Raw genomic sequence first — 20,287 nt, 5'->3', positions numbered from 1 at the left:
AGGGAGAGGGCTGAGGGCAGAGGTGGGGCACAGGAACCCCCAAAGCCAGCCGTGCAGTCTCTTTGGGCGGTGGTCTTGGGAGCTCTTGATGGTGTAGGATTAGATTAGAAGGTCCTGCAATCCCAGTCTCAGGCAGACAGAATGTTTTCGGCCCCAAGCCATCGCTGGGTCTGCAGCAAGCTGGAATTACCCCTTATGCCCCAGTAGGATTAGTAATCTTTCCTATGAAGATTATGGTAGGCAGGATGTTATCCTTAATAATCACCAAAAAGGGTCTGTTTATAATGATGGAGAAGGGCTTCTCCATGGGCAGCGTCTGTGCTCCGGAGCCTGCTGCGCCCTCTGTGCCCTTCTCATCCATCTTCAGCACTGCCTTGTGCACCGCCTGCAAAATCAGGAGTGATGTCAGTGTCACCAGGCTACTGGGAGGCCCAGAGAGGGAGAGGCCTCAGCCAAGGTTGCCCAGCACAGCAGTAACCAGGCTGGTGCCAGCTGCCCCAGGGCTCCTTGCTCTTCTGTGGTCATTGCAGAAGGATATGGGCAAGTAGATGCAGCTTGAGGGAAACAGTGAGGCGAGGGAGGCATCAGCTGCAGCGAGGAGGCAAGGGTGCTTTGCTAACCTTCTGTGAATTACAGGCAAGTGTCTAGGGATATAATGGTAGGAAGGGTGTACTGAACCTCAGCTAGATGGAAGGGAAGGGATTCTATCCCCACCAAGTCTTGTCGTCCATAGTCCTCTCATCAGCCTGGAGGATGGTGAGGAAGGAGCCAGATTCTGGGGGAGCCTTTGGAGAGGACTGAGACCCCAGATCCACCCCAGGACACTGACATCTGTGACCAGGTGACCTACCCTGGGAGACGGATGGGCCTCCCCTACTACTGACGCATTTCATTCTACTCTACGAGATTCTAACACTTTACTAGTGGGCCGATAGCCGTTGTTGACACGTAGAATCACAGTCATCAGCACGTCTAACTGAAGGAAAGAAATGCAGAAACTTCAGGAAGGGGGGTAGCTGGCACTGACTCTTTATGGGAGGAAGTCTGTGGCAGGAGAACTTAAAAGCGAGAAAATTCTATTAGCTGTCTTTCTTCCTCTTGCAAAGAGGAAAACAAATCTGAATCAGTGTCTACTGTCAGGTCGGCTTGGCAACACGGGTCTCTCTCAGATCGTCTTGAACTTCCCATGTAGCACCAGGCAATTCCCATCGCCCAGGACGCCATGTTCTCCAGCCTGCAAGCCTTTGGGCATGCTGTTCCCTTTCATGGAAGATCCTCCCCATGCCTGTCTCTGCTTGTTGAAATCTCCCCACCCCCAGTGCCCTTTTAACTTAAAAGTGGAGTTGCCAGATGAAATATAGGATGTACAGTTCAATTCGAATTTCAGAGAAATGATGAATTTTTTTAGTGTAAGTGTATCTCATATTTTGGACTAAGGAAATTTTTTGTCTTATCTGAAATTTGGATTTAACTTAGGGTCCTGTCTTATATTTGCTGTCTCCCAGGATGGTACCCCATGTGGTTCTCATGGCCCCCAGCACAGAGGTGTTCAGCATTGCTAGAAATCACAGGGTCCTTGGCTCGCTCATGTAGAACAGGTTTGCAACTTACTCCCAACAAGCCTGTGAGGTCTTTGGGAGAGACTGAGTCTGAGCTAGACCGGTCCTAGGCCTGATAAATGTTCCAGGCGTTGATCAATTGTTCGTTGCCCAGAATCGACTTCCAAAATAGCACCAGGAGCTTGATATTTCCAACTTCAAAGACCAGAAGCATGAGGCCTGGGGAAGTTATGTGGTGCCCCCAGGAGGACACGGCTGGTTAGGGACAGAGCTGGACTGGCACCTAGCCTGAGTGGCAGGATGAAACCTGGCTCGAACAGCTGCTGTGACAAGGGCTCTGGCCCAGGGCTCTGCGAAGGCTCCCTGGGGGAGGCGGTGGCATCCAGGCCAGACCGGCTTACCTCACCCACTTTCAAGCTTTGATAAGGGGAGATCCGGGTGAGATCACCATGCTCCTCAAAGATTTTGGAGATACCCAGGTAGGAGAGCGTCCTCTTCAGGTCATAGGTCCCAGCGATGGAGAATCTGGGCAAAGATATGTCCACGACCCTGGGGGAGACAGGAGTGACAGGTGAGCAGCAGAGTGTCCCTGCTTTCCTAGGTAGGCCAGAGGGCAGATGATGAATGGGACACTGGCCCTTTCAGCACTGAGGGTCTCAGACCTTCTCTCTGTCCCCAGAGTGAGGAGGGACTCTGACCCTGGGACCCTGGCTTCAAAACACCTATCTCTGAACTATGTCCATTACCCCTATCAAACCGGCCCCTGCCCTGGAGCCCTTATCCACAGAAATGTTCTCAAGTCCCCACTGTTTCAGGGCCCCACGGACCACAGACATTGAGGTGTCCCCACTATAGTCTCAGCCTTGCCCAAGCCCTGAGCCAATCCTGACTCAGCAGGCTAGATGCCAGAGGCAGCAAGTTCCTGGGATCTGAAGCAGGGCAGAACTGAGTTCAAATCCATGCTGACTCTTGGAGCAAATGATCTCACATCCCTGGGTCACTTGGGTGAAATGATGATGCTAATCACAGCAAGCATGGGACAACAAGGTGCTAAAGCAAATGCATGTAGGCATTCAGCAGGCAGTGACCAACAGACAGGCGTTTCTCTTTTCTCCCATGAGTTAATGGCTTCACATCCTCTATGGGTGGGACACAGATTGGCCTCGCCACCTTGGGTTTGGGGTCAGGGACCCTGGGGCACCCGTGGGCCCTGGGTTCCTGTCCCCCTGGCCCTAAACCCTGTTTCTTCTTGCCTATCTGGGACCTCATTCCTGCCCACGTTTGTTCACTTCTTCTGCAACACCCGTCATAAATGGAATCTGTCTGATCACCACCAGGAACAGACCATGTTCTCTGATAACCTCAATCCTGCAAAACAGAAGTAAACAAATCTCCCCTGGCCCCAAGTCACCCCTCAGATTCCAGCCCATTTATTTCCCTCCTTTTCATAGCAGAAATTAATCATCTCTGCCAGAGATCTCTACTTCTTCCACTATTTTTCAGCCCATACCACCTAGACCTTTGCCATCAAGGTCCTGGGGTCTGGGGTCCCAGTGTCTGGGGGTCACCCTTGACCTCAGTTTCCTTGATCCAGGAGAAAACTTCCAGACAGTGGGTCCCCTTTCTTCACCTGGAAGCATTCCAACCCAAGTCCCACTCACCCTCCTTCACCAGTGCCCCTTCTCTCCCCCTTTGCCAACACCACCTCATCACCCATCTGTACTGTCTGTGATGCTCCAAGCCCCAGCCCCTAGGTCCTCTTCTTTTCTCTCTTTCTTCCCTCCAGAAGGATCTCATTCAGTGTCATGGCTCTAAATACCAGCCATAGGCCTGTGACTCCCAGACTTACCTTCCCACTCATTCACTCAACAAATTAAGTGCTTCCTGTATACAAGGGGTGGTCTTCTAGGTGCTTGGATGCAAGTGTGAACAAAAGAGGCAAAACTTATGCCCTTGAGTGTGTGCTTTAGCAGGGAAGACAGGCAAGAAAACCCAAATGACGAAAAGCATCCCATAAGCATCGATGCGTAGACCGGGAGTCTGTGTACAAGGAGGCAGTGCATGCATTGGGAAAAAATACAGATCAACTTGGGGAAATCAGGAATGCTGAGACACAGGGAAGATTTGAGAAACTTTGAAGGAGGCAAGGGAATCAGGCAAGATGGGTCATTTTTTCTGGGTGAAATGGGGAGCCACAGTAGGGTGTTGAATAGAGGCTCAACATGCTCTTGCTTAGGGCTGAAAATGGTCATTGTATCCGCTCTGTGAAGCATATACTCCTGGTGGTGATGGGGAGGAGGGCACAGGACTTGGTGCTGGGAGTCCCCTAGGAAGTGGTTGCAATCCTAATGTGGTGGGGGAGGGGCAGGAACAGGAGCTAGCTAGGAGGCACTGTGGAAGAACCCTCAAGAGCAGCCTGCACTTGGACTTTGCAAGAAGCCGCTCTGTGGGCTGTAAGTATCCATGGGCCTCTGCGAAGATCTTTGGTTGTGTTAAGCTTAAACCTCAAGGAAGGCCTGTCCTGGCTGCAGGAAATCTCTGTCCTATCTCACAAAGGGAGGAGTACGGGCCTCTCTCCTCAAACCAGAGAGATGGCCAGTCTTCCAGGAACATCTGTGTGCAGTTAGTGGTGTCCTGATGGCAGTCTCAGATCCAAAGGCTGAAGAGGGGCTTGCACACAGACCACATGCAGCACCAGTTGCTGGGATCAGAGCTGCACCCTATGGGAAACTGGCAGGGATAACCTGGAGATGAGGATGCTGAGTCCCTCCAGCCCAGCTGTAGGGTCTCTCGTCATCATAATTTGAATACCAAAAGAAATGTGATCTTCTCATGAAGCCAGGACTTCTGGATAAAGTGTGGGTGGAGGGTATGCAGTCCACTTTCCATACACTTCCACACTCTTCAGTCCCCAAGACACCTCTGTGAATTCAGAAGCTGGAGGGCACAAGCTGGAAACCACCAACCTCCTTGGCTGCATCCCCAGGTTAAGAGAGATGTGTCTTCATTTTCAACTGACGGGGCTGCCATCCTGGAGGTTCACCATGTGGGTAAAGGGATCACCTCTATAAGACACCTGTCACTCAATAAACCTGAAGTTCAGATGATCTTCTGAGAACTTTGGAACCCTACCTCTTCAACCCATTGGAAGGTGAAGGGCTGTGCCTTCTGTGGGATCACGAATTGCTGTGCCACATTTAGCCTTCTCAAGAGTCCTATGAGGCCTGCATTAGTGGACCATGTCACAAATAAGAGAACTGGGTCTCAGCTAAGGTTGGAACCCAGACACTTCCACCCGTTTCAGGAGCCAGACACAGTTACACCCTGCAGACCTGGTTTTCAGCAGGGAGGATCAGGGGGCACTGTGCAGATCCTAAGACATAGCAGCCCTCTTGAGATGACCTACCATCTAGCCTGCTCTTCTCCCCACCCGGGTAACAGTGACTTTATCTCAAGCATTCAGAACTGGAATTTCTCTTTCATGAGCTTTCAGCTCAACTTAGAGATCCAAGATGTGTTCAGCAGTTCCTCCAGGGGTATGCTCCTGTGAGACAGAGTACTCACGGTCTCCCAGCTCAGTTCTGACATCATCCATCTCTCCTAGAACTCTCCTTAGCTCCTGACAGCGTATTAGCCATGACAGAGCTCTCACTAAAGACCTTTCAGGTGGAGAATGATGGTGGGGGTAAAGTGGAAGAGGGTGTGCACAGAGCAGGACTGTTCCTGACATCATTCCCACCCAAGTGGAGACTGCCTTCTCCACCTCATAGACCCACAACTACTTCCAGAGCCATACATTTTTTCTGGCCCTGAAGCTCCCCAGGCACTGTGCACATCTACACTGACACCAAGTCTACATGGATGCCAAGTTCCCAGCCTTTACCCTTCCTGGGAAAATCTACTGTTAAGCCAGTGCCTGAGAAGAATTTTGTAGGCTCATCTTAAATCTGGTCTAATTTTATGTTTAAAAAATTAATTAGTCACTTTGGTTCTTCGACTCTTATTCATATAATTTATTTGGAACACACTTCACTGATTTTATGGTAACATTACAGTTTAAAGTATGATTCTGTGTACAACAAACAATTCCCTTTGACACTTTGCGTTTGTCCTCAGTTTCTCTCTGCCTAGGATCCCATCACTTCTTTCTCATCCACACACACCACTGTTCAGCCTTGAAGACTTAACTCCAATGCTGCCTTCTCCATAGAGCCTCTTCTCCCACTGCTCACCATGATTTTGCTCTGTTCACTCCATTCTCATGATATAACCATCTCCTTCTAAAAACAAGTGTTTCACTATATTCCTAGGACTCGTTTTCTGGTCTACTTCCTACCAAAACACAAGTCCATCATGGAGCCCAAAATAGGATTTGGTCATGGGGTGAGAGCTCAATAGATCTGAACTAGAAGAAGTAAAGAGGAAAAGGGAGGAGCTGCATATGCCAGGCATTCTCTTACCTTTGTGTCATTAGTTTTTTCCATCTGACCAAAGTATCTGTATTTAAAGCCTTCTCCACGTTCTCCATTTTGCCCTTATCAGGAAGAATGAAGGTGGCAGTGAGGGTGCCTTGGTAGGACATCTCCAGGACAGTGCAGGAGAGCTGTTCATCATAGCAGGTTTCATACATGCCCCCGCGGAACATCATGGGCACCTTCACTGACTTGTTTCCATCTAGAATGAAGTCTCCCTCTTTAGTTGCTTTTGGATCAAATTCATGTTGCCACCTGGCTTAGGATTGAAGAAGGACAAAGTGAAGTGAGTGTCCTGAAAGGGAAGAGGTGACTGGACCCAGCTATCTATGTGGTCTCTATCCATGTGGATTCAAGGATGGGGACTGGATACTATGGAATATTAGGACAGGTCTCCAGGAATCCTTGTCCCTGTGCCATGCCCTGAAATCACCTGACAAGGTGGGCATGGGTCTGATTGTCAGTTCTGAAAGAAGCCATGACCAGGGCTCCTGAGCTGAGAGGGGACCTGTGAGCTGCCCAAAGCCCAGGTGCTGCTGAGGCTGAGACAGCCCTTGGATTGTGTCCCAGTAGAGAGACCTGGGTTATACGTAGTAGGAATGGGTCTTATGTGTGAGCAAAAATACTCAGCTCTATTCTAAGTCAGTACTGGAGTAGCTGCCCTCATGTAGGTTTGAGAAAACTGATGGAACAGGCTGTTTTGGGGAGCCTATTGGAGAGAAGCAAACACTCAAATCTGGGTGTTTGGACCCCTCCATTTTGACCCTGAGTACTCTTTGATGCCATTGGGCATAAACTCAAACCTGGGTCTTTTCATACCCTCTAATCTCAGAGCCCCCAGTATGGGACCCTGATGGCCAAGTCCCTGAATTCAACTTCTGGCTTCACTGTTCCATAAGGGTAACCTTGGACGAGTGTCTCAATCTCATTGGGCTTCAATGTCCTTGTCTGAAGAATGAAAATATTGATGGGCACCTCATAGGGCTGCTGTGTGACTGAGTAGATAAGGCAGCACAGTTCAGTGATCTTGTACAGTGAGTGTTGAGTGTATGCTAGTCATCATAAGCATCATTGTTGCCACTGCTTTTAAAATCTAGGGAATGTAGATGCTTTGGGAAATTCCAGATTATCCTCACTCCCTCTGCTCTTTTCCTCTATGCAGTCAGTCTCACTGTGGATTTTGGGAGAGCTGAACTTCCATATTCAGGACCATGTTTCTGACAACCCAGCCATGATCTTGCCTGGTCTGAGGGCTGTTGGCCTCTGATTCTCACCTATGCTGATTGACCTTTGAGCGTTCATGTGGCACATGAGTCGCTGTGTGTGGTGGTGATCAGGGGGGTGTAAATGAAGCTTAGATTTGGAAATATTCTTCCATCTTCTTTTTCAGTCTCCCACTCTCAGATTTGGGGGATCTACAAAATGTGGCAAGCAGACCAGGGCACCCACCAAAGTGAAACTCATCACCGTCATCAACACAATTACCATCCTGGGTGTCTACTTGGAGTGGTATAAAGTGCATAGCCTGTGGGACAAGAGAAGTGGATTCTAGTCCTGACTCTGATTGACTGGCTTTATAACCCTAAGTCAATCTCTTTCCAAGCTACACACTCCTTGTCTAAGAAACAGGGAAAAGAAAGTCGCTCCAATCTCTACCGCAATGTTGTATTAGGATAATCAGTAATAATGAAAACACACATATGGAGAATAATTTAGACTTCCCCAAATTCATTTCTCCTACATTTTTACTTTGGATCCCAATAAATGCCCTATGAGTTGTGTATAAATGTACTCATTTTACAGATAGGTAAAGTGGAGTTCTGACAGTTTCTTTACATATGAATTAAGGTTGCAGAGCAAGGAAGCGGCCAACCCAGGTTTTTAATCCACGTCTACTGGTCATCCTATTCTTTTCATGCCAACATGCCCCAAGCCTTACCTCGAAAGAAAATACAATTTGTGAGAAGCATCACAGTGCCAGGATCTATATTCTTGATCAGACTGTTGATTTTCCCCCGGGTTTTCTGACTGACATAGTCATTGATCTGCTTCCGAGTATCTTTCAAGTTCTGGAAGTTGGTGGGGATAGTGTCTGCATTGTACTCGTTCTTGACATTTGTCATAAACTTCTTCTGTGGCTGCAGCTTCTTGTCAATGAACAAGGTGTTTGTGAGCTGCAGCTTGAGGTCCTGGCCCTCCTGGTTTATCCTGTGGATGAGGTAATGAAAGCCTTCATGAAGGTCTTTCTCTGGCATATCCCTGAAGTTGAAACCTTCCTTGATCTCATCCAGCGTGGAATCCTGGGCACCCAGAGATAGCATAGAGAAGGCCGAAGAGATGCTGAATGGGGAAAAGAAGATGTTCTTGTTAGGACTATTGGAAGCCAGCTTCCTGTAAAGCTTGAAGCCGAATTCTGTGTTCCGCTTTGTGAGCTCCTGGGCTGCCCTCCTTCCCTTCAATGATTCGATCTGGTTCACTGGTCCATGATTCTGCAGAGGGAGGTTGGGCTGCAGAAGACTTTCCACTGTGAGAAGACCAGCCAGAAGTAAGCTCAGGCCCAGCATGGAGTTCATTTTCCTTGGGGATTGTCCTGTTGAGTAGTAGACATGAGGTTAGCAGAAAAAAAGAACAAAACAATCTGACTGCCCTTACGTTATCCACAAGGAAGACCAGATAAAAGAAGCAGCACAGTGAGGTTTATAAATGCTTTGACATCCATTTTAGCATTTATGTTTTGCAATCACTCTGGGGACTAGAAATATTTGTCCTTATTTCATAAATGAAAAGGCTGAGTGTAGAAGAAAGCTCTTGGTTTTGTACTCCACTCCCCATCTTGTGGTCATGGTATCTCAATTCCTTTAAGAAACTGCTCCCTCCACTCCATTGGATCATAGCAGGAATAATCCACACTGTGGGCACGTGACTGGCGCAAGGCCATCAGAATTGTCTATCCACTGCTACACTAATTAGTTAAGGGATGAGAGTGACAGCATCAGAAAAGTCGGTGTCTTTCCCTGAGAATGCACAAGAGTCTTAATTTCGGGGTGTCTGGCTTAATGATATAGTCCTAAAGCCCAGTGTGGCTATGGCTTCCATATATAGAAGGAAAGAAGAGAGAGAGAGATGAAAAGAAAGGAATGAGGAGACATACTTGGTGAAATCTTTGGAGTCCCTGGATCAAGCTTTACCTGAAGCTCACTCACTTCTGTTTCTCCAAGTGATAAGAGCCAGTAAATTTCCCTTTTTGTGTTGGCTGGTTTGAGTTGGATTTTTTCCTTACAACCAAAAGAATCCTGAATAATTTGCAGAAATAAAGCCCTTTTTCTAATATCATATGATCTATAAGTGGTGGATACCCACCCCAGGGGAGCCCAGGTATCTAATAAACCTCTATCCCTATACCTTTTCCAAGAAAGAGAGGCAATGTTACAGAGAAGAAAAGCCAAATCTGCCTGGCTCCAGGACTCCTTCTCCTTTTTGCCACTTCTCAGCTCAACATCTGCCCCAAAGACTGAGCTTTTGGGGAACAAAAGTTTCGTTTTCTGTTTCCCCCACAATTTCTAGCCCTAAGGCTATAGAGCTGCCACAAGTATGATATTCTAAAAAGTATGTGGATTTCTCTAGTTGGACATGCTACCGTCAATGATTTTTATACCAATTTATATGTCAAATGAAAGCAGATTTCTTTGCTCAATCCTTTGTTTTTACTGTGTATTTTCCTGTAATGTACATCTCTATTTATCTGTAATCCATGGGAAATAGTGTGCATGACAGTAAAGACTGTTCATGGTTGTCTTAGGGTGGGTTCCCAAGAAGCAGAGACTTCAGTGAGAATTCAGGCATGCATTGCCTGTATAGGAGGAGTCCCTCAGGAAGTGAGGGAATCAAGACAGAGAGGGAAGGAACTGAGCAAGGATGTGGCCCCATGTAACATGGAGGTTTGGCCTGATCCACTGGAGAGGGCTCTGGAGCATCAATCACATGGCAACACTGACCCTGTGAGACAAAGGGGGCTGGCCTTTTGGACAAGTGTCAGTGGTGATGCTCGGTCTTCCCAAAATGCAGGGCCTACGGTAGACTTCTCAGGTCAATTAACCCCTACCCACCAAAGACAGTCTTCTGGAGTGGGAAGGGGAACTGTGAGCTATTAGCAACCAACCCTCACAGTACCCGCAGCCTAGGGGAACTGGTCCTGGCACTGAGTGGGTCCTTTCCAGTTGACTGGCTAAGAGGGTAAATGAGCAACTGCACAGGATCTACACCTAGACATGCCCTGAATCCCCAAGTTCTTCATGCCCTCAAACCCTCAATGCCAGGTCCTTTGGACACAGCCTTCAGCACCATGGACAGGATCTTCAAAAAGGCTCTGACTCCGTGTTTGAAAATTCTAGTGAATTCGCCTGTTGTTTCCATCTTCCTAATGGAACTTTATATTTCTAGGTATTTCCCCCTCCTTATCCCATGTGCCTCAGGGGCAGGGCCCCATCTCCAGCTCCAGGGGGGCCCTGACGGAGGTGGTTCAGGAGCTGGGCCCAATCCAAGCAGGATGTGGTGAGGTTCTGCCCAGACAGCTGTTCAGGGAGGAGCACATGACTTATGTGATCCAATGAATGAATTCGGGGGCTCTTTGTTGGCATATGGCGGTGCTGCACTCTCTCTTTCTCTGGATGTCCTAGGCAGGAAGGTATGGATGCCAGGGACTACCATTCGCCCCAAAGGGGAAATGACTCTGGGGCAAAGCCAACACAGAGAGGGGGTATGCAAGGTTTTGCAGAGAAACCAGAACTGGGGCCACAGATTAGGTGAACCCGGAGCCCACCCTGCCTCCAGACTCCCAGTAGTGCTGGTGTGGGTAATGTAGTCAGCTACTCAAGGCCAAAAGCAACCTAACAAATATAAATGTATATTTAAAAATGCCAGAACTACCAAGCAGTGAGGACTCTGGGCTCTGATCTCATATCTCTCGGCTGTGTGACACTCAGAAAGGTCCCCCACCCCCTCAGCTTATGTGATATCTCATGATCATCCCTCATTACATATATTTTAGCAAAAATTAAAAATAGGTGGTGATGAACAAGGGCTCGAGGAGCTGTCTGAAATTAGCTTATAAAAGGGAAGATTCATAAATTCCCTGAGAATGTTTCAGATAAAGGAAAGAAAACAGAAACTAGAAAGGATTCAATCTCTCAGATTAGCAAGCTGGACTATTTACAAAGTCTGTGTGGTTTAAAAATAGAAACTTCTTGTATTCAGAGCAGATAATTGCCTGCATGGGCACTGGTTCTCAATGCTCAGGAGTGGAGAACTTAGCCACCTCCGTCAAGGAGCTGAAAGAATATTCTCAGCAGTAGGCTTACCAGCCAGGTGAGGTGCAAAGCCTTTGGGCAACTTGCGGGGAGTGGAGTGTGGGTCTGGGCACAGGGCCAGACCTTGAAGCAAAGGAGAGAAGCTGCTGGAAGCTTTTGGCATAGATGGTGTGCATACACACACGCACACACACCTCACATTAAAAAAAAATTTTTTTTATAGTTTATTTATTTTTGAAACAGAGTGCAAGTAGGGAAGGAGCAGAGAGAGAGGGAGACACAGAATCTGAAACAGGCTCCAGGCTCTGAGCTGTCAGCACAAAGCCTGATGCGGGGCTCAAACGCATGAACCGTGAGATCTGACCTGAGCTGAAGTCGGACGCTTAACCGACTGAGCTACCCAGGCACCCCCACACCCCACATTTTTAAAGCAATGCTTGCTTAATAGTCCCAAAAATGTCTTCTACTTCTCCAAGCTTTTGGAATTAGAATTCTGGATATTGGTTCTCTCCTGCTTATGGGTCTGTTAGGTGGCATGAAATAAGTCTATTAACCCTTCAGAGCCTCAGTTTTTCATCTATTAAATGGTGACACTTGGGCTTCCTCTCCACTAGTTGCATCTAATCATCTTACTGCCCCTGGCCCTGCAGTCTCGGACCACACCCTGCCCAGGTCTCAGCTTCTGCTACCTCCTCACTGGCATCCTGCCCCACCCCACTGAGTCCCAACAGCCTGGCTTCTTTTCCCCCAAATGGCCCACAGTAGCCCCATTTCTGAGCCTCTCCATCTGTCATCACAGGCTCTAAACTGATTCAGACTTGTCAGATGGGCACTGGCCCCAGATGCCTGAGTAGGCTAACTTTTATTTCATTCATTAAAATAGCTGAACAACTGGTTATTTCCCAATAAATTGATAGACTGCCATGTTGAGCAATTCTTTATTGGGTTTTAGTTTGGAGTGAGTGAGTGAGTGAGTGAGTGAGTGTGTTTGTATTTGTTACACTAATAAAGTAAATAAACAAAATAAGAAAAAGAAAAGACCTGAAAATGGTTGGGGCCACATGGGGAGAATAAAGCTACCATCAGCCTTTCAACTCTTCCCTGACTATCGTGGTCCCACATTCCCTATTAATTTCAGGAAACAATTCCCTTCTGTTATAAATAGATAAAATAGTACGGTCCTGACTCAGAAGTCATTCCTCCTGAAGACAGATGGCAAGCCAGGTGAGGAGCTCTCTGGACGAGCAGCTCAGACCCCCTCAAGTCTGCATGTGGAGGGGCGCCCCGGGGAGAGGCCAGGCAGGGCAGATGCAGAGCATCTCCGCTTTCAACCTCCCACACCATACTGATGAGCTTAGTAATTGGAATCAGCCCATCAAAGGGACTAAGAGGTGGGCAGAGTGGGATAAGGTAGCACTTTCAAGAATGCTGAAAGTCATTTCATTCTTACTGTTACCAGTAATTTGGAAAAAACAATACAGTGGCAAACAGCCTGTGCAGAAATCAGAGATGCTTGATGCATAGTGGTTTGGGGCTCTTTGGAACTGCCTGGCAAGAAAAAGTTCATGTAGAGTCTGTCCTCATGCCGGTGAGACTGAAAAGTTGAGGGTGCTTTGGATGAGCTACCCTCCCAGAGTCTTGAGCCCTGAGTGATTGCCAGCCAGCTACAGCGCCATTTGCTCCATCAGGGGCCTCACCCTACACAGGTTGGACAGAGGCATCCTGCCGTGCTCCATGTAACCACAGGCCCTCTGAGATCCCACTTTTCTTCAAGTCCTTTCCAGAGCTCTCCATGGAGGGCATAGTACTTGCACAACCTTAATGCCTTCCTTGGACTGTGGAATCTGAGGGACCCTTCCTAGCGATGTCCCTTAACATCCCAAAAGACCAGCACCACAGCTCTGGGCTTGAGGAGATATCCCAGGCATGCTCTGAGGTCTACCTACTTTAAAGGGTTAATACTGTTTTAAGAGAAGGTAGCTCTAGGCATATTAGACATTATTATTTTTGGAAGCAAGTTTAGAACAGAGCAGTGGTGAAACATACCCTGTTTCCCCTGCTGGACACAAGAGATGACCCAGAACCAAATCTAATAACTATTGTAGGACACTTTGTCCTCCTTCCTGGGAAATGAAGAGGGTAGAACACAAGTACGTTATCTCATCCTTAACTTTTCCCTGGAGATTTCTGCCTTCATTCTTTTTTTGTTTGTTTGTTTATTTTTGCGAGAGAGAGGGAGAGAGAGAGCGCGCGCAGGGGATGGGCAGAGAGGGAGAGAGAGGATCTGAAGCAGGCTCTGCACTAACAGCAGAGAGCCCAACTCTAGGCTCGAACTCAAGAACTGAAAGATTATAACCTGAGTTGAAGTCAGAGGCTCAACTGACTAAGCCACCCAGGCACCCTGTGACTTCATTCTTTTAAGAAATATTTTGAGCCTTCCTTATGTGCCAGGCACAGGGCACAGGTGCAATGCCCCCTGCAGCCTTCCTTGGAACCTAAACATGGGGTGCTCTCTCCTGAAAGATAATGAGCACAGTCAGCCCCACAGACTTCTCCAAATCCTCAAGCGCCTTCCAGCTCTTTGTCTGGTCCGTTTCCCCTGTCTTCAGTGACTTCATTTCAGGAGGAGGGAATATGTACATTAGGAAGGCTGACCAACCATCAATTTTGGGGCCACTTGTGCCATAAATCAGAAACAGAGGCTCAGAAGACAAAAGAGCTATCTAAGATCACGACATGCATTTCGATGGATCAGAGTGGAAGTCCCTACTCATTGAGGCAATTCTGCAAATATACATGAAGCTGGCTGTTTGGCCTCACTTTCTCCATGAACTAGTGAGTTGGTGGATACCGCATCTGTCCTTGGGGAGAGAGAAAGATATACAAATACCTCACAGACCAGGCTGAGCATAGTCTGAACCACAGGGCAGGGGCAGACTTGAATTGGAGGAACCCCCTTATTTCCCAGGACAACTCCATTCCCATACCCACCAACATTTTTCCTCTAAAAAAGCACTGAAGGAAGACATCCATGAAAATGAATCAGGGCCTCACCCAAGATGCCCATTGCTCTCTTCAAGAGAGGGGTTTCCCAGATTTGGAGCTCCTCCGGAACTTCCTTCAAGACACCCATCCTGGGACTGCACTGCATTTTCCCCCAATCTAAAGCAAACTTTGTGTGGAATAGACAACAGGCAAACACACACACAACACTGGGCATTTTCAAAGAGGAGGTATCATACTCACAGTAATTCAGGAGAAATCCACCGAGCCAGCCAAATGAATCTGCTTTTCTTCCTTTATTATTTATACTTCCATAGCCTCTTGGTAAAGTAGACCAAAGGCCAATAAAATTAGCTGGCTTGAGTGGGCAGGTGATGGAGCCTCTGAGAGCAATGGCCACACCACTTCTCGGGGGCTTCTCCCCGTCCCCGGAGGCAGCAGTGTGATATTTAGACCACACCTGCTGGGTTGTGGCTTCTCTAATGAAGTCCATTTATATCTTTTGCAACCACCATATTTCCCAATCGTTGTGGATCTGGGACCTGGAATATTCTACAGGTAGACCAACCTGCAGTCCTGACATTAAATATTCAGCCCAAAACATCAGTGGTGCCACTGATGGGAAGAGGTAAATAGCTGGGTTTCTTGGGGTCATTCGCATCACCCCTTTCTTGCGTTTGCTCTTTTTCGAGTACTCTACAACTATCAGTTCTATTGCCTTAGCTCACATGGAGTCTTTTAGGAGAAGAGAAGTAATTAAGTACGTAGTTTCTTTTAGGGATAATAGGAATCAAACGATCACATCAACGTTCATGATCATTCAAGAAAATCACAAATTGCCTTCCTGCTGCACGTTGAGCTGGAGTCATGAGACTATGGGGGGAGGGGTTACTCTTAATTTTCTGCACTTTCTGAGTTGTCTTTAAGGAAGAGGTGTTACCTTAGGAGTAATTTTGAAGAGATTGAAAACAAAATGAAATTCTTATCTTATTCTTCAAACCCACTGATCCCAGGATGGGAGAATGAGGAACCCATAGCACCTGTTTTCAGTTAGGCTTTCTCTAACTAATTCTAATGAGCAGAAAAATCATTCAAATGTACCTCCCCCACTTAGTGAGGTTTCATAATAGATCTTATGTGACCACAATACCAAGAGCTTATTATTATTTTTGGAAGCAAGTTTAGAACAAGCAGAGGTGAGAGACATACCCTCCTTCCCTGCTGGATGTGAGAGATGACCCAGAACCAAATCTAATGACTTGTGGGAGAGTTCACCCTCCTTCCTGGGAAACGAAGAGGGTAGAACACAAGTACATTATCTCATCCTTAAATTTGCCCTGGAGATTTCTGCTTTCATTCTTCTTCTTTTTAATGTTTATTTATTTTTGCAAGAGAGACAGCACGAGCAGGGGATGGGCAGAGAGAGAAGTTTCCCTCCCTCTGGGATGCTATTTTTTGCAGAGGCCTGACTCCCATCCTCAGAGTGGTACAGAGCAAATGACCCAGTAAAGCCTTCTAGAAAAGAGGGGACACCGGCTCTTCCCAGGCCTGGGTCAGCCACATCCTGATACACTCACAGACCAGACCAACCAGGCTGTGGGGATGTGGGGCTCCAGAGCTGCGAGAATCAGGAAGAGCCGCTGCAGGCGGCTGTGAGCTGCCACCTTCCCGTGTCACCCAGGAGGCAGGCTTGTCTGCTGGGGTGCATCTGGGCCACATACGCCGAGTGACGGGATGAGGCGAGAGGCCTCACTGTGGGGCTCTGTTCACTGAGGTATGCAGATGGGAACGCGGCCATGGCGACAAGACGGGCTAAGGTGACGCCTTGGTCCTGAGATCCAGCCAGGCAGACGCTGACCCAGAATCCGGGTCTGTGCCCTGCTTTGGGAGGGAAGAGCCCTGCTTGCTAATGACAGGGTGGGACCTGTGTGAGTGTTCCGACCACACCCGCCGGCTGCCGCAGACATACTCTGCTCCTGGGCAAACTCCCACGGGAGACACGCCGGAGAGGCCGGAAAGGGACAGCGCCGTGGCTGGGTGGGGGTGCTTGCTGAGCCGCACTGGGCTGCGCCCGGGATGCCTGAGCTCAGACAGCACCCAGAGGCCAGTAGGCCACGGCCAGTAGCCACAGAGGGAGGCCAGGCCCTAGATCTTAGTGAACAGCTGCCCACGCCTGCCGGGGAGGAGCCCTTGGGGTCCTGATGATGCAAGCTGGCCTTGCAGAGGTGGGTGCCGGTGGAGAGCAATGGCTGTGGGAGGACCAGCCCCTTCCTAGCACCCATCAAGTGGCCACAGCCTAGACTGGGGGCTGTCCTGACCGCCTGTAGATGGGAGCATGCGAACCCCGGGGATTTGGGCCTGGTGTCCATAGAGGGCTAGGAAGGTGAAGATAATTGTCCAGTCTGGGGACACTGCAGTGAGCTGACGGACCTCAGGCTTTGGCCATGTGTCGGGCTGAGAGGGGAATGGGGAACTTCTGGTCGTACCCTTGCCCTTTGGTTGTCCGAGATGCTGGTCTCTCCTAGATGTAGGAACATATTAGTGACGAGGCCCTGAGTCCAGGAGCACTGGTCTGCCGGGGACACGGGATGTCACAGAGATAGAGCCACACTTGGTACAGGCTTATTACTATGTATTATTAAAAGATACTGACCGATGCGGGGCACCTGAGTGGTTCAGTTGGTTAAGCGCCCAACTTTGGTTTGAGTCATGATCTTATGGTTTGTGAGTTCGAGTCTCGTGTCAGGCTCTGTGCTGACAGATCAGAGCCTGGAGCCTGTTTCAGATTTTGTCTCCCGCTCTCTCTACCCCTCCCCTGCTTGCAGTCTGTCTCTCTCTCTCAAATATAAATAAGCATTTACATAAATAAATAAATAAATAAATAAATAAAAGATGCAGGGGTACCTGGGTGGCTCAGTTGGTTGAGCGTCAGACTTCGCCTCAGGTCATGATCTCACCATTCGTGGGTTCGAGCCCCGCATTGGGCTCTGTGCTGACAGCTAGCTCAGAGCCTGGAGCCTGTTTCAGATTTTGTCTCCCGCTCTCTCTACCCCTCCCCTGCTTGCAGTCTGTCTCTCTCTCTCAAAAATAAATAAGCATTTAAATAAATAAATAAAATATACTTACTGAAGGATATATTGCGTTTTTCACAACAACTTTGTAAGTTAGGTGCTGTGAGACACATTTTACAGATGAGGAAGCTGAGGTTCCTCGAGCCAAATGATTAGCAAACCCGAGACTGAAAATCAGGCCTTCTGGATCCTAATCTCTTGCTCTAGCAATAGCTCTGTAAGACCATAAATGAAATTGGAGGTCACAGCATTTGGACAGCCAGCACTGACCTCTAGGGTCCCTGTCCAGACTGGAGCTCCGGCCCCTACAACCCCATGGTAGGGAGAGGAGACAGAATGTCTGTCTTTTTGATGCCTTTATTTTTTTTTAATTTTTAAAATCTTTTATTTTTATTTATTTTTTTCTTTTATAGTTTATTGTCAAGTTGGTTTCCATATAACACCCAGTGCTCATCCCAACAAGTGCCCTCCTCCATGCCCATCACCCCCCTTCCCCTCCCCCACCCCCATCAGCCTTCAGTTTGTTCTCAGCATTCAAGAGTCTCTCATGGTTTGCCTCCCTCCCTCTCCCCCACTATTTTTCCCTTTCTTCTCCCACATGGCCCTCCATCAAGTTCCTCCTCATCCGCCTATACATGCAAACATATGGTATCTGTCCTTCTCTGCCTGACTTATTTCGCGCAGCATAACACGCTCAAGTTCCATCCATGTTGCTACACGTGGCCAGATTTCATTCTTTCTCATTGCCATGTAGTATTCCATTGTATAGATGAACCCCATCTTCTTGATCCATTCTTTGATGTTTTTAAAACATTTTTTAGTTTATTTATTTTGAGAGAGAGAGAGAGAGACAATGTCTGCTATTTGAATGGTGACATCAGCCCTTGGTTCTCTCCCCTAAGACACACACACACACACACACACACACACACACACACACATGCACATGCACACAGATACACATGTGCACATGCACACATACACATGCACATGTATGCACACATGCATATGCGCAGATACACATGCACGCACATGCACACACATGCGTACACTTACAGATGCACATATGCACACACACATGTACATATGTACACACAGACACACATGTGCACACGCATGCACACACACACACATGCACACACTCGGTGAGTCTTCCTTGGCTTTCCCTAGGTCTTGCTTCCCCAGTTACTGGCCCTCTGTGTGTCTCTGTCCCCCCCCAGGCTCCCCCCCCCACAAGCCTCTTCAGCAATCCAGTGGGCTTCTGCCCAGGGCCTGCCATGCCTGCATCACCTCCCCCCTCCCCCCGGCTCAGGCTGGCCAGTCCGCCCTGCTGGGGTCTGTACCTAGACAGCAACCTGCCTGGAGCTCCCTTCCTCACTGCCTAGAAAAGCTCAGGCCCACTTTCCCCACCCCCACCCCCACCCCCAAACAGCCCCTAACACTTTGCCGGGCGACCGAGAGAGCCTGTAGATCCACTGCTGGAGGCTGAGCTCGCTGGGACCTGCGCGTTTGGCTCCCGGGAAAACTCCGAGAGAAAGGTGCGGGCACGCTGCCCAGAAATCAGAATGACACACCCCTTACCAGTCCTTTGTTCCCCGGCCTTGATCTCTGTAATGTCTCAGAGTAGAATCATCCACCCCAGATTCCTTCCCTGGGGCAGGAGGGGAGGGACCCAGATGCGCTGGCACCGCTGGAGAATAGCAACCACACAGCACAGTCCCTGCCCCACTTCCCAGGTGTAGGCTGGGAGCAGGCATCTCGCTCTGCCCTCCCCCAAGCTCTGGGAGATCTAGAACCCACAGGCCTGGGCCTATGCTCTGGGCTGCAGACATAGGCCACCTGTAACACACAGGTGACTGAGGAAGCCCTATCTTGCCCTGGGTCTCAGTCTACCCACCTGTTCAGTGGGGGGACTGGGAGATACATTAGATCTATGAGTGCCTGAGGAGGCCATTCTCTTGGCAGCCATGCTGTGAATCAATTACACTTAAATTCAACAGACCTTCCGTCTGTGCTTAATGATGTTCTATCTGGGACTAGTGTCTGGTCAAATAGCAGAACCACAAAGGTATAGGAGGAAAATGTTTCAGAAGAATCTTTATGGAAAAGGTAATCACAAATCACACATAAAAAGAAGTCCCTAATTTAATGCTTTACTATACTTTGGGATAAGTCTACCAATTTCATATCAGCAGTGTGTGTACATGTACACACACTTGTGTATACACACACACACATAACACACACACACGTAGACATTTAATTCTTACCAGGCTATGAAGGAAAAACGATTGTGATTCCCATTATGTAGATTAAAAAACTGAGATTAGAAATAGTGAATAATATGTTGAATAAGACATGGTCATTAAGTGGATGGACAGCTTCACAAGAATACCTTCATATAAAAGAAGAAAAATTAATGTAGGTACAATTAGTGGAGAAACTGGGGGGAGACTGAGGAAAAATGGGGACGGTCTGTAGCTGCACGTAGTCATTGCTTCAACGGTTTGCAGAATTTGCTTCCACGTGGCCCAGTAGCCAAGGGGACCTCATTGCCCTCCGCGCTCCATTTCTGGGCCATTGGCTCTGTGTCCCTTCTCAGCCTGCTCTCCTCACCCTCTTTTCTGCTCTCTTCCAATGTGGCCTCCTCTCTGTCACTGACTGGCAGAGTTGAAACATGATCGAATGTCCACAATGTGCCAGGCGCAGAGCAGTGAGAAGGAACCCACGTCAGCCACCTTAGCGAGTTCTGTGACCCAGGCCTGAGCAAACCCTTGTGAATTCCCAGTGGAGAGACGCTTCTTAGCCATCCAGGAGAGCAAGGAAGGCTTCCTGGAGTCAGGGATCTCTTCCTAAAGTGAGGTCTGGGGGTGCCT

General features: G+C 48.4%; 1 protein-coding gene across 1 annotated transcript; it reads right to left on the bottom strand.

The window, feature by feature from the left end:
• Positions 1-193: 193 nt before the first annotated feature.
• On the bottom strand, positions 194-8,613 carry SERPINA12 (serpin family A member 12). The gene is made up of 4 exons (XM_077780807.1): positions 7,971-8,613; positions 6,020-6,290; positions 1,961-2,108; positions 194-385 (listed from the first exon to the last, which is right to left on the bottom strand). Exons 1-4 carry the CDS (start codon positions 8,602-8,604, stop codon positions 194-196), a joined length of 1,245 nt encoding a protein of 414 aa, XP_077636933.1. The 5' UTR covers positions 8,605-8,613.
• Between the last annotated feature and the right edge of the window lie 11,674 nt (positions 8,614-20,287).

The sequence above is a fragment of the Crocuta crocuta genome, unplaced genomic scaffold, assembly GCF_008692635.1.
Source record: "Crocuta crocuta isolate KB4526 unplaced genomic scaffold, BGI_CrCroc_1.0 scaffold299, whole genome shotgun sequence".
NCBI classification, from domain to species: domain Eukaryota; kingdom Metazoa; phylum Chordata; class Mammalia; order Carnivora; family Hyaenidae; genus Crocuta; species Crocuta crocuta.
This window is presented reverse-complemented; position numbering and strand designations above follow the sequence as displayed.

Coding starts and splice junctions, on each gene's coding strand:
- SERPINA12 (XM_077780807.1), bottom strand. CDS start 8,604: ATGAACTCCATGCTGGGCCTGAGCTTACTTCTGGCTGGTCTTCTCACA. Junction 2,109..6,019: donor AAAAAACTAATGACACAAAG/GTAAGAGAATGC, acceptor TGTCTCCCCCAG/GGTCGTGGACATATCTTTGC. Junction 386..1,960: donor AAAGCTTGAAAGTGGGTGAG/GTAAGCCGGTCT, acceptor CTGATTTTGCAG/GCGGTGCACAAGGCAGTGCT.